The sequence below is a fragment of the Helicoverpa zea genome, chromosome 21, assembly GCF_022581195.2.
Source record: "Helicoverpa zea isolate HzStark_Cry1AcR chromosome 21, ilHelZeax1.1, whole genome shotgun sequence".
Taxonomy (NCBI): Eukaryota; Metazoa; Arthropoda; class Insecta; order Lepidoptera; family Noctuidae; genus Helicoverpa; species Helicoverpa zea.
Window position 1 is genome coordinate 6,893,375 of NC_061472.1, and position 13,293 is coordinate 6,906,667.

Below are 13,293 nucleotides of genomic sequence, written 5' to 3' on the forward strand. Positions count from 1 at the left end.
CGTTTATGTCCAGGCCTAACATGACCATCTATAACTTCAAAATAAGACCTGTTACTTCATACCTTTGTTAACAAATCAAAGCTATGTGATGTGATGATTTCGATTGTTTACCTGTAGAAGTAGGACGTAGAATATAATATTAAAATAAGATATGTATTTTTTCGATATAAATTCAATATTTCAGAAATCTTTCTTCTCATTATTATTTTAAATAAAATGTTCATTAATGTTGTTTTGTTTTGCCTGTTTTCGTAATAACTTTTTTTCTTACTTGGAGTAAATATAATTTTGTGACTTTTCTTATCCTGTTCGCTGTAAATCCGGGTAGTACTTTTATACAGTAATATGCAGTTCCGCCTGCAATCATGGTGTTGTATCAGATTGGCTCACACCAATACCATTTCAACAGGTATTATTGTTTTATCTATGATGCTGAATCAGGCAGTTTCCATTCAATTGGAGTTTAAGTATTATAGGTGAAATTGAATGTAGATACGTAATCTATATTGGAGTTTTATAAGGCTGAAGGGTTTGTTGGTTTGGCAGCCGTAATCTCAAAAACTGTTGGCCAGATTTGCGAAAATGTTGCAGTGCTAGACAGGCCGTTTCCTGCGCTATAGGCTTTCTGTCCAAAGGCACAAGTAGAAACTAGTAAAAGTTATATTAACAATTGTTGGTAATATCTTATTTTTTTAATCATAGGTTTGTTTGATTTTATCGAACCTACGTCTAAATCTTCATTAAATATGAATTTGCTTTCGAAATCAACGTTAAGGAGCATGAATATTTCATTCGAATTAAAGCTTGGAGGATGCACAAAGTAAATGGCAGAACGATGTCAGTCTAGATTTTCTCATTTATACCTATTTGATTTATTATTCGAAACAAAAGATTGTAAGATGAATAAACGCGTTTTAATGCTTCAATGTCAACATCTTAGTTCGTATGTTTTTTACTGTAGTGAACAAAAAATACTAACAATAATGTGAAACCGATGGGCAGAGAAAAATGGAATGCTATGGGGGAGGCCTTTGCCCAGCAGTGGGACAGCATAGGCTAATAAAAAAAAAATGTGAAACCATAGCTGTTATTTTTAGATGTCTTAAAAAAAATATTATGCTTTTCTTTAATGAGTGTTCAAAAAAGAAGTTAACAACATAGGCAGGGAAGATTTTGTTAGTCGGTTGCAGGAAACTCAGCTCAGATGAAAGGCTTATCGTCAAGGAAAGAAGCAGGTGCTGTTCATCAAAAACCGGCTTCGCATTGTTAAGGCCGAATACACAAGGATCATTACCACGTGTAAGGAGATCAACCATAACCAAGGTCATTCACAAACAAATTTTACACTTGTCAAACACAAACGAGGTTCGATGACTCCAAAATCAAAGTAAACCTTCGATATCAACAAGATATTATTATCTCTGTAAAACCGTTTGATCCCAAATTCTAAGCCGTCCTAAATAAAGTGTAGCAAATAAACCTTGTTAATGTTATTCTTCTTAGTTTATCTTGGGCCGTCGGTGTAAAATGGCCCGTTTGTGTACTTTGGCCTGTTTTGTTTGAGTTCCAGATATACGAGACTATAGCAGATGGGACCTTTGAAGATTATGTTTTGGGTATTTTACGCACTCTTATTTGTAGATTTTACGTGTTCGCGTGTACTACGTTTGTGTCGAGTTATGAATGTTTACTAAAATTATAAAGATAGAGAGAACCCCCGGTAGTCTAGATCGATTTGAAAAATTCTTTCAGTATTAGATACTTAGCCTATTGATCGAGGATGGCTTTTTATTTGAAAGGTAAATTCGCTAGGTACGCTAATAAGCTGATATAAGAAGTGTGGTTGAAATTCAGATTACTTACCACAATTTTTGTGACCTGCAGAGTGTGAAAGGATAAGTTTATCTAGCTAACAGATGAATGACACTGTAAATGAATGTCTGCAAGTTAACGTCAATCACCTGCGCATAGCTAAAGCACTTCTTATGTTTTCTTAACCACTTCGAGACAAAAATACGAGTAAAATACAAAAAAAGTTGAACAAACTTGTGAATTATTCGTCGAGACAGTCCGACCCTGCAGGCTTTATAATAATACATTATTAAGCGTCCCAAAAAGCTCTTTGTGTTCGCAATAATGACATCGAATTTATTAAAAAGTTTATGCTAAAGAAATTTCGTGTTTAAATTCAATAATACTCGAGAAAAGTACTGAGACAAGTTTCGTATGATTCTATTGTTGACATAACAATGTTTTTTCAGCCCTGTGGACATGATTTCACATTGTAATAGGTACTCATTTTTGTCTTGTTAAAAGTTTTTTTTTTGTATTTATTTTTGCGTGTAAGCCTTTTTGTAGCAGCCTCCTTTTACGACTTATAGTCATGCGGTTGGGCGATATAAAATGTAACAAATTACTGTGCTGCGGAAACTGTTTTATTTACCTACTGTAACACTTGTTTGGATACTTACGAACTCGCCTCCTATTGGTCAGAGAGATGTTAAAACAACTTACCTGTATTCTGTATTAAAAACTCGTGGTTGTATTAAATAAACAGGATTTGCCTAAGAAGAAATGAAACAACGTAATAGAAAAAATACTTTATATAAATTTATACGACAACCCATTTTAAATTAGTTTTACACATACATATAATTTATTCACAGTATTGAAATATAATTTATAATAATCTAACTGTAGCGAGAAGTATACATCTATACATATAATAAATCTGTAGAAAAGTAATTTTTGTACATTGAAGAAATTGACAAAAAAAATAGCCAGCATGTTAAAGGATAACTAACAGAACCCATTTCCATCATTTTTGTCATTTTTGTCTGTTTGTCTGTTTGTCTGTTTGTCTGTTTGTCTGTTTATCTGTTTGTTTGTTCGGGATTCACGTAAAATCTACGAATTCAATGCAGACAATGCTTATATACAAAAATTCTACGTAACTTGGGGTATTACTTAGTTTTTGTTTCATCGAAATCGATTGACTCTATCAAAAGATATGATTAATTTTGTGAATTCAAGATGTAAAATATTACGACACGCAATCTGTTTGTCAAAACTGTACATTTGAATGTTGTACTTATATTAGTTGATCGGCCTATTATTAACCTTTACACAGAAAATCACACCTTCATAAGTAACTTCGGAAGAAAAAAAAATATGAAAATTTTGTTTAGCCAAGGTTAAAGTAGCTCCATCTGTGGTAATCTGTGTTAAATAAAATACATCAAATTTGTCAAAGGAGCGAGGTGGTAAATGACAATAAATTACCATACATTCTTTATAGAGGATTATTATTTCAACAGATGGAGTTGTGTATTTTCCGTAATTCACCATATTTTAACACGTAGTGTAATTTTTCGATAGACATTTCAATAGTGTTTGTCAGTTTGCCGTGCCACATCAAAATAAAATTATAATTATTACCTTGATGAAAAGAAAATTAATAGTTCTCAGCCAAATTTAAAACGGTGCCATCTAAATTATTTTTTTAACATTATGTCAAAAATGATGACTTTAGTGGAACAATTAATTATCATTTAAAGTTACAGATGGAGTTCATATCAGGATTTTTTCATAAACATAGTTTAGCTTATCTTCCACTAATGTGAAAACAAATTACTTTGAGTGAGTAGTATTAAGTAGACCTTAATTATTTTTTCTGATGCAAAATATGTAAACTTAATCCTAGAAGAAAGGAGGATCTGCGTGAGCGTGTGCTAAGCGTGAGGTAGGTAGGTAATGTAGGATTCCGTAGCTTTAAGAACAAGCCCAGATACAAAGTGCAGATAAGAAATGGGAGCTTTCTCGATTTAATACCATACACACGTAAAATGCTTTATGCGTCTGAAAACGCACAAATTGCGCGTCGCATACCAGAGACATGCTTACTTTCAACTTCTGATCGCAAATACACTGGTCACGATTACGAACAGTCTCAGTAAGACCCGAGCCAAGTCTAAAAAAACACCTTTCAATCACAAAGACAGAATTGTTTTCTGTTACAAATCCTATCCACCTGTATCCTATCCTAATCCAGCATGCATTGCAGGTGTGCATTGCACAAAAACCAATGGTATCCTATTCGAGAAGTCAAAAGAGTCGACCTGCCAACGTCAGCTTCTGCGCTAAGTAAGTGTTCTTATTAGTACCATCAGAATTACATTCATCGTTGAATCAGGTGAATAAATTTTCAGAAACCACAATAACAGTAGGAGCCAAAGCATATGATCGCTTCATAGAGCTCTGATTGGCCCCAGGTGACCAAGTCAGGTCTGATTTGTTCGTTCATCAGATCTTTGAAAGTGTTTCGGTGGATACTTACTGTCGTCCTGTGTGACACAAAATATGGTATATAAACGTCCTCCGCAAGAGCGAAATTTTCCCGGTGTGCGGTAGTGACGCACAGTATACAACACTTCTGTTTCTTTTGATTTGCTGGCTCCACCAAGAAATGACAAATTGCGAGCGTACATTTTGAAAATCTTGGCAAAACTGCAGGTTTCCAGTACGAACACATGAAGTGGACTCTCACAGATACGTACATTTTGCCTATTCGTGAACTAATGCAAACATTTCGGTGGAGTCCCGGCTTAGGCCACCACATTAGGCGTGCGCGATCCTCGGGCGTGTGAGTAGCGCGGGCGCCGCGCGTGCGTCGCGAGCGCGTTGCGTGAGCGTCGCGTTTTGCTGCCCTGCGGCATTTGCAGCGCGCTCGCGTCGCGCACGCGCTGCTCTCCTTGACGTTTAACTGCTAAGGCGTTTAGCGGGCGGCGGGGATAGCGGGCGAAGGGGTAAGAAGTAAGAACGCAACGCAAGAAGTAAGAACGCAACTCGAGCGCCGCGTGCTCGCCGCGAGCGCGTCGCTTGCATTCTTCACACATGCCGCAGGGCATCAAAACGCGACGTTTACGCAGCACGCTCGCGACGCCCGCGCTACTCACACGCCCGAGGATCGCGCACGCCTAATGTGGGGTCAGCCTTACCATAGTGAGTAAGTGCACAGAAAATCCCCGTCATACAAGTGTTTCTCCCCAGTAGTGAAACTATCCTACCCTATGCGCCTGCTGATGATGATGACTCATTTTATCATCCATCCAGCTATTCCCCAACTATGTTGGTGTTGCCTTCCAGTCACCGAATCTGTTTGAGTACCAATATTTTGCTTGGAGCGACTACCTATCTACCTATCTTCAATCCAGTCTCACTACACAAGACGATATCCATGGTGAAACTGACAGACTTTCTGGCTTCTGATTAGTCGCAGCAGCTGCAGAAAATGTACAAATGACAGCTTTGTCAGACTCAAAGCATATAGACATAGATTATAACTGTTTCCTGTGAAAATTACTTACGCACCATACGTAATAATTTTCCAAATTGGCTGACTAGATCCAGAGATATTCACAACGTCACAAACTTTACTTCTTTTGTTTAGATAAATGGTCACATCCACAACACAACCTTGATCAATGAATCTATGCGACTGCTAAGTGCTAATCCTAATTATACTGTCACGTGAAAGAATGCACCTACGGGATAAGTAGTATTTTGACTATTCTATATTGCCTACGCAGACGAAGTTGCGGGCAACAGCTAGTTTATATTAAGTGTTTGTTAAAACGTTTATCTGAGATATATACAGAGTTATGTACTACGGCGTACATGTAAGACAGGCACACTGGTATGACAAATAAGGGTAGAAACAATTGAGACTAGTAAGGCCTTGTGGGCAAGTCGCTATCCGAAATAAATATATTATGGCCCAGAACACTGACAACATAAACGACGGTTTTCTCAAAATATCTGTGTACTAGGAATTTTTACATTTAATTTTCAAACTTCTTTTAAGAAAACTGTAGTAGTATTGTCAGTGAAATTGAGCCTAAGCGGATCCCACACTATCATCGCTGCGCTAGTTAAAAGTGCATTTTACAAATGCAAAACTCTCATGATACGTGGCAGTGTGTCTTCCGCCTTGAGCTGGTAGCACACCAAACGCTGTAAGCTACAAATAACGATGCGATATTGGTTTTCAATAAAATTTAAAATAAGAATATTTATGTAAAATAAGACTTTTGAGGGTTTTGGACGCTTGTTGCACATAAAGACGAGTTTCTACTGGGTAACAATTCACGTGCAACATGTTGCACAATATGTGGCGGAAGCTTAGCGCGGAACTTTTGTTACTAGCGATGTCACGTTTAGTGTTGTCGTATATGTTGAGCGTAAATGTTGCCTAGTGGAAACGTACCTTAACCCCTTGTATGTCGCTAATTATAAAAAATTCAAGATCCATTGTGAATCGCCTATAGGTATCTGCAATTCGTACAACGGCTTAACTGAGGAAAGGCGGTAACCACGTGAGCAGTGGTAATCTGAACCTGCCGGGGCTGCGGGATCGTTCGCGCGAGTTACCGGGGCCCTGGTCCATAAAAGGCCTGCGACGGAACACGAAGGTTTTTAATCAGTAAGAGTCTGAAACTACCTCACCGGGAGGGGTCATTTGATGATTATTGACGTCGCGTCCTTGAAAAAAGTGGTAATCTGAAAAGTGTGTTGATATTCATTTGTTTTTGTCCGCATCTGCGTTTGGTGTCCTAAGAGCTTAAAAACATTACCTCTATGAGAATTTCTAATTGATCATATCTTTCCATTGATACATTTATAATTGAATTTTGATTTTTATACACTTTCTTCCTAGTTAAAATTTTTACTTTAGTAAGGTTCAATACTTTTGAAGGTAATTTAATTATAAAATCTAACAGTTTTCATAAAAACATTGAGTTTTAATTCTCTTTCAATACTTTTAGGATTATTTATATTTTTTCTAACTTTATTGAACCAACGATATAGGTATTCATACGATATAGGTATACGTATCGATACAGTTTTATGTTTATTTTTGTAAAATATAGACATTTCATATTGACCTAAACTAAAATACATTTCGTATTTGGATATGAGCTTTTGTCTTGTCTTTATATAAAAAATATTAAACGTAAAGACTCAATAATAACATGACTATAAACTGTTTTAATTATTTAAAAAATGGGAATGAAATGACCCTTTTGGTATGTGAATAAACTTACTAATGACTTAAAAATAGTTTCGCATGTAAAGCTTTGTACAGAAACTTGCATACTGTAGTTAAAGAAATAAATAAGTAAGTATTTAATATTCTCACGGGAGCGATCATATCAGTCTTAAAGCTCACCTTTTATCAAAAGAATACTTATAAGCGTATTTTCTGACAACTTATCAATATTAAATATAACTATATAAAAAAACAATAATAAATAAATAAAGAACTGATAAAAAATGTAATAATGACTAGTGTTAGGGGAGATCACGCATTTTATGCTGAAGTGAAAACCTCCTGTAGTTTTTTACCTCCATGAAGGTATAACATCAATCTCACACAAGCGGATTTTCCGCTCGATGTGTTCACGCGCGACATAAAATTGTCGCACGGAGCCCAGCAGGGCCAAAGCCCGAGGGAGCTGCGGGATTGTTCGAAAGAGATACCGGAGCCCTGGTACATAAAAGACCTACGAAGGAACACGATGGATTTTTAGTCAGTAAAAGTCTGACACTCCCTCACCGCTGCTAACCCACAGCGGGATCATTTGATGATTTTTGCCATCAAAGGGTTTTACATGTCTTCATTTGAACCAGTAGCTAGTTGTCAATTGCTTGCTTACTACCCGTACGAAAACCCGCTAGTGTGAAAGATTTGTAACAAAGACTAAAAACAACTGACGACATACAACGCTAAAGTAATCACAGAAAATTCATAATTATAAGTAGGTAGGTAATAGGTGAACATATAATGGAAGGAATATTTAGACCACTATTAAGTATAGACTCTAAGCATTATTTACAATAATAAATATCCATTAAATTAACGTTTTTAATATTAAAAGGAATGTTGAACAAAAACGCTCGTTTTGAAATTGGAAGAACTCTAAGCAGCCATATTTCAAATTAAGAAAACTTTTTCGAAGTAATAAAAATAATTGAAAACTGAGCGCAGCTGTTTTTATTTGCTTTTGCTATAATTCAAAATTATTATTTTCGAATTATACATATTTAACGTTAAATAATTATCGATTTGTATTTCAGCAATTTTGCTAAATAAGCTTAATATATGGCACGTCGGCGCACAGGTGGCGTTCTACGCATTGGATGGGCTCGTCGAAGGAGGTGTGCTCTATAGTCCTCATGCGGTAAATAAGCTTAATATTACCGCGATAATAGTGATTGTTGAAATTGATATTACTCGGAATAATTAAATGCATATTGTTTCAACATAAAAGTGGTTCGCTAGGTCCATTTCAATTTGGAATATTTACTCTAACCATGAAATAAAAAATAATTACATTAATAAATTAAACAAATTATTATTTGGATTAAATTATCAATATTCAATAATATTATTAAGTTTCCATTTAAACACAATATTCAGATTGTTGTGTGTTAGAGTTCTTTTTATTATCTAATTCATTTTATTCGGTGGAGATGGTAACAACTATTCTCTAAATAGGACATAATAAGCCACCAGGTTTGTTAAAATCAAGGAATTCTAAAGTCAATTAAATTTTCCTTCAATTCCAATTATTAACGTAAAGAAAGTCATAAGTATATGGGCAAAATCTAAAATTGCCATCCCTAGCATTCTTTAATTCAACATAGAACATATTAGGTATTGCTATCAATATTGGAATGTTTTAATGAATATTTTTCTCAATATTTACAAATGTAATGAAGCGCAAACATTCCCGTCTAGAATTACATGGAACTAAGTACATAAGCATTACATGGGGTGATAATATTACATAGTTTATATACATTGTTTATTAATATATACAGCTAATCAGTAAATCACAGCTCCTGATTGAAATTTTTCCCGTGGAAAGTCATGACTAGAATTAATTGACTGTTATTTGAGATTGCCTTGAATACGGTGGAACTTAACTGTCTAAAATAAAAGCCTTTTTTTCGGTTTGAGTAATTACTCTTCTATTGCATCATATTTCGAAACTAAATACCTAAGTGAAACAAAATTAAAGCATTTAAGTAATTGTTATTGAATATTCGAGTTAAAGCATACTTTGTTACATAGCACATAAAGTAAAGAATTTCATCGAAAACCAAAGCTTTAGCGGTCGTCGTTCAGCGCACCGCAACACAGAAACGCAGCACAGATTTTCAACAGATGCCAAAATCGATATAGAATGCAAATCTGGCAATCGAGGCAATCTCCAACAACCAGCCACCTGACACATAACAATCTACACTTATTTACACCACTAACCTAACTAGTTTGAGATCACGTCGGCTTTGGTTTGGTAGGTCACTTTCTTTTTGCTAACGTTACGTTTGATCGAGGGGTTCCTACTGTCGCTGTCGAGGCTCACTTCACTGACGGATTCGGAGTCGTGGCAGTATGGCACGTCGGCGCACAGGTGGCGTTCTACGCATTGGATGGGCTCGTCGAAGGAGGTGTGCTCTATAGTCCTCATGCGGTAAGGGTCCGGGCACGGCTGCCGGTCGCCGCTGCGTCGGGAGCGCGACGCGCGGCGATCCCTGCATCAGGAGCAGCGAGCCCGCGGCGCGCGGAACGTCCCCGCGCGCGCCTGATGTCACAACCGACACATCTCGTGCTGCGACACCGACGAGTACATCATCGTCGACACCGGGTACTGCAATATACATCCCCGTTATTCCCCGGTTGACTGCTAAATTGATAGTAATCAACTGTTTGCAACCATTAAAGACGAATTTTACAACTTCAGAGTTTTTATTGGAGTCGTTTCAAGCGGAAGGAGTATTTGTTCTGAATCATGCAATTGACAACAGGTAAGAAATTGAATTTACGTTAAGGCATGATGAGTATTGGAAAGACATCTCAAAAACATTCAACACGAGGTTTTTAATTTAGATAGTAAATACAAAATAGTGTCACCAGGTTATGAACTCAATTGAACTTTAGGCCACAAAGATAGCGTGTATGTATTGGCGTGACGGAATGAAAGATGTGATTTATTACATAAAACATCATAATAATTGACTTTGAATAATTAATACGCCATGTTATGGTATCCATTGAATCCCAGTCATGCAAACCAGTGATTATGCGAAAGAAAAACACAAATTAAAATTACGTAATTATGTTAAGGAACCATGCAGAAACAAGCGTCGCCGCTGAACTATAAAATGGTAGAGGAATGAGAAGCGTTGAAGAATAGTCAGAGAGTCGGGTTATTATGTTATCTCAGTTAACAATGACACGAGTGCAGACAAATTCTTGTAAGAGCGTGGACAGTAACAAGGGCGAGGGCACACGAGGGCACACAAGGGCACACCGAGACAGAGTGCAGCGTGTGAGCGATAACAAGACAGTCTGCACGTACCTCTATCGCCTACGAGCGGACCGAGTGAACCATGTCAACATACGTCTACTTAATATCTGTCGAGATTACGCTCCTTCGCACGGCTCTGAATAGCTCCTAATTCGCATAAAGTATTCTAGAAACTTTTGGAAGATACGAATTGAATTTTTTCATCAAGGCACTTGGAAATATGGAGGAGAATCGAAGCGATGTATAGAATGGAGCTGATTCGCTATATGTATGTCTGTTCGCAGGAGTTTTGTCTGAGCTGTTGTATGCCCATCAGTTCGCTCGATGAGTAATAACGTCGAGTCGTGCGCAACTGAAATTAAAAGAACAAATTCATAACGATCTAAGAAAAAGCTTTTTAATTTGCAACCCAATTTTAAATTCCTTTTATTTAAGGCCTTTTTTTCTAAAGAAAAACTTAGTTTCTATTAAGTTTTGTGAGTAAAGTCGCATGCTTACTTGGGACTGCTTGAACCGTAGTTGCGGCTGGTATTTTCGACGCAACTTTCTGGGGCAGCACACGCACAGAATTCTAAGAAAAGCCCTGAAACAAAAGTAGAAATGTTTTAAAGATAAGTCGCTTAGTTCCAAAGTCACACTTGTAATGTATACGGATACTTGTACAAGGCCTACTGACAAAATCTTTGTGGCCTTACTACAAAAACTTAAACATCTGTTTTACACTTGTCTATAAAAATTTTGGCTGCAAAATGAACCATATGTCAACGTCATAATCTGTCATTTTTTTAGACAAGTCTTAAACTGACGTTTACAAGTTTTTGTGGTAAGACGGTTGCCATCTTACCACAAAAACTGTAAACGTCAGTTTAAGACTTGTCTAAAAAAATGACAGATTATGACGTTGACATATGGTTCATTTTGCAGCCAAAATTTTATTAGACAAGTGTAAAACAGGGTTTAAAGTTTTTGTAGTAAGGCCCATAATGTTTATCTTTTCTGATATAATATCTTTTTTTCTTACTAAGTTATTCAGTACATACATATGTCGTTTAACTCAAAACCAAGTGAAACTGATTTTTTTCTTCTTATTCTTTACTTCTTATACTTTCCCAGTATTAATTTTAGACCTTAACCGATATTATATTCAATCGAATTAGTAACACTTTTCCTGATATTTAGATATTGCAGAAAAATATATTTTTCTAATTTAAATTAATATGTTTTATCTTTGATCAGGAATCAACGGTAAAGTGCCTGAATGGTATAAAAATAGATCATTCTGATTTGTTTACATAAATCGTTCTCGTGAGTACAATGCTGCTTTGATAACATCTCCTCAACTGAATTTCAATTTAAGACAATTGAATGAACAAATGAATGACGCTATTGTTGTTTTGTTAATTGAAATTGAGTCAAAAATAAGTTTAGAGTGAGATCTAAGAATAATAATTTTAAGCACCATTGTATGAGTGGAGTTGACTTCTGACTGATTTATTTCCAAAAATGGTACTTATTGAGATAAAAATAAGATGTTATATGGTATAAACTAACAGAACTATGGCACTAACAAAGTAATTGTATTGTAAGTATGTAACTAAGTTATAAATAATGTAATTTTTTTCAAATAATACTGGCCCACTATACTATGTAGATTTCCAGAAAAAGCAAAATTGCATTAAATAAATTAACCAGTCCATTTTTTAGTCCACCCGATTGAATATGATTTATCTGGTCTCCAAATTTGACCTTTCCCATTGTTGAAGCAATATTTCATCTTAGAGGGCGAATAAAAAGTATCTTTGGACCTTGCCTGAAACTGTTCGAAGAAGTCCAATAAAAACAAGTTCTTCGAGAAATGGAACGAGGGTAGAAACAGTTCATTAACATTGTAATTTGGTGTCCTACCCTGATAGGCTGGGGATACGATCAGCGCAAGGAAAGATTTGAAATTATCGAGGTGAAGGCGAAAATTCTCCCGTTTCGTACGGGGAAGTTACCTTCGAATTTTGTCTCGTGGGTGATCTTAATATAATAAAGTTATACATAGTAGGAATTGTTGGCTTATTCATGATGATTTTCATGTAATGTACAAATGTTTCAGTGTGAAGTTACCCTGGTATTATAGTCTTTTCGCAGCCATTCTTAGCGTTGGCTCTTAAATGATGTAGTGACAGAGACTACAAGCAAACAGTTTATTTAACTTTGATTTAACTTATGAATAACTGAAACCTTCAATGAGAAAACACACATTCAGGTGTAAACTTAAATAATAAAGCATTTGTATACATTGACACTGATTCGTAATACGTGTAGGTATAGCTGGCAAAAACAAGAATCCTCGCAAGAAATAAAAGAATATTTTGTGACCTAGACCGATAGCCAACGATAGTCACCAATACAAATAACATTAGAACATTTCAGACCTTGAGGATATCTTTTCGGAAATCTTACCAAGTTTATAATTTTCTTTCTTGTTTTTATTTTAATTTGAATTCTTTCACTCGTGTTTTGTTTTGAACCAACTAACAAATCCCCTAAACGATGAATATTTCACAGAAACTCTCAGAAAGTGGAGCAACCTCAAAATACTTCTATTTAATAAACTAGTCCTGCCAGTGTGGAACGAAAGTGCACTATTCCATTGTGTTCATATTTGGAAGTAGTAGCAATATCCTACAGTACAATATTATAGAATGGGTCTTATCTGTTAAATGGCAGCTTTCGGGCAAAAGATATGATAAAGTATGATTGTTATATCCAGGCTGATAATCTTCCGAATTTATAGAAGAGTTCATTTAGGAAGATTTTCAACTTGATTTCTGACCTTCTGCCAGGCTATAGGTATTTAATTTTTAAATCTGTGAGACAAAGCCTACAAGACCTAATGTTTAGTAGTTTTAGTAGTTTTATGTTTAGT

The 13,293-nt window shown here is 35.9% G+C and overlaps 1 protein-coding gene across 1 annotated transcript in view; it reads right to left on the minus strand.

The window, feature by feature from the left end:
• Nucleotides 1–10,453: 10,453 nt before the first annotated feature.
• Nucleotides 10,454–13,293, minus strand: part of LOC124640805 (dopamine receptor 2-like) — a 34,705-nt gene continuing 31,865 nt past the window's right edge. The window contains exons 2-3 of the mRNA XM_047178737.1: nucleotides 10,875–10,959; nucleotides 10,454–10,728 (exon numbers count right to left, since the gene is read on the minus strand). Coding sequence (XP_047034693.1) covers nucleotides 10,639–10,728; nucleotides 10,875–10,959 — 175 coding nt within the window. The 3' untranslated portion in view covers nucleotides 10,454–10,638. The remainder of the gene's footprint in view (nucleotides 10,729–10,874; nucleotides 10,960–13,293) is intronic.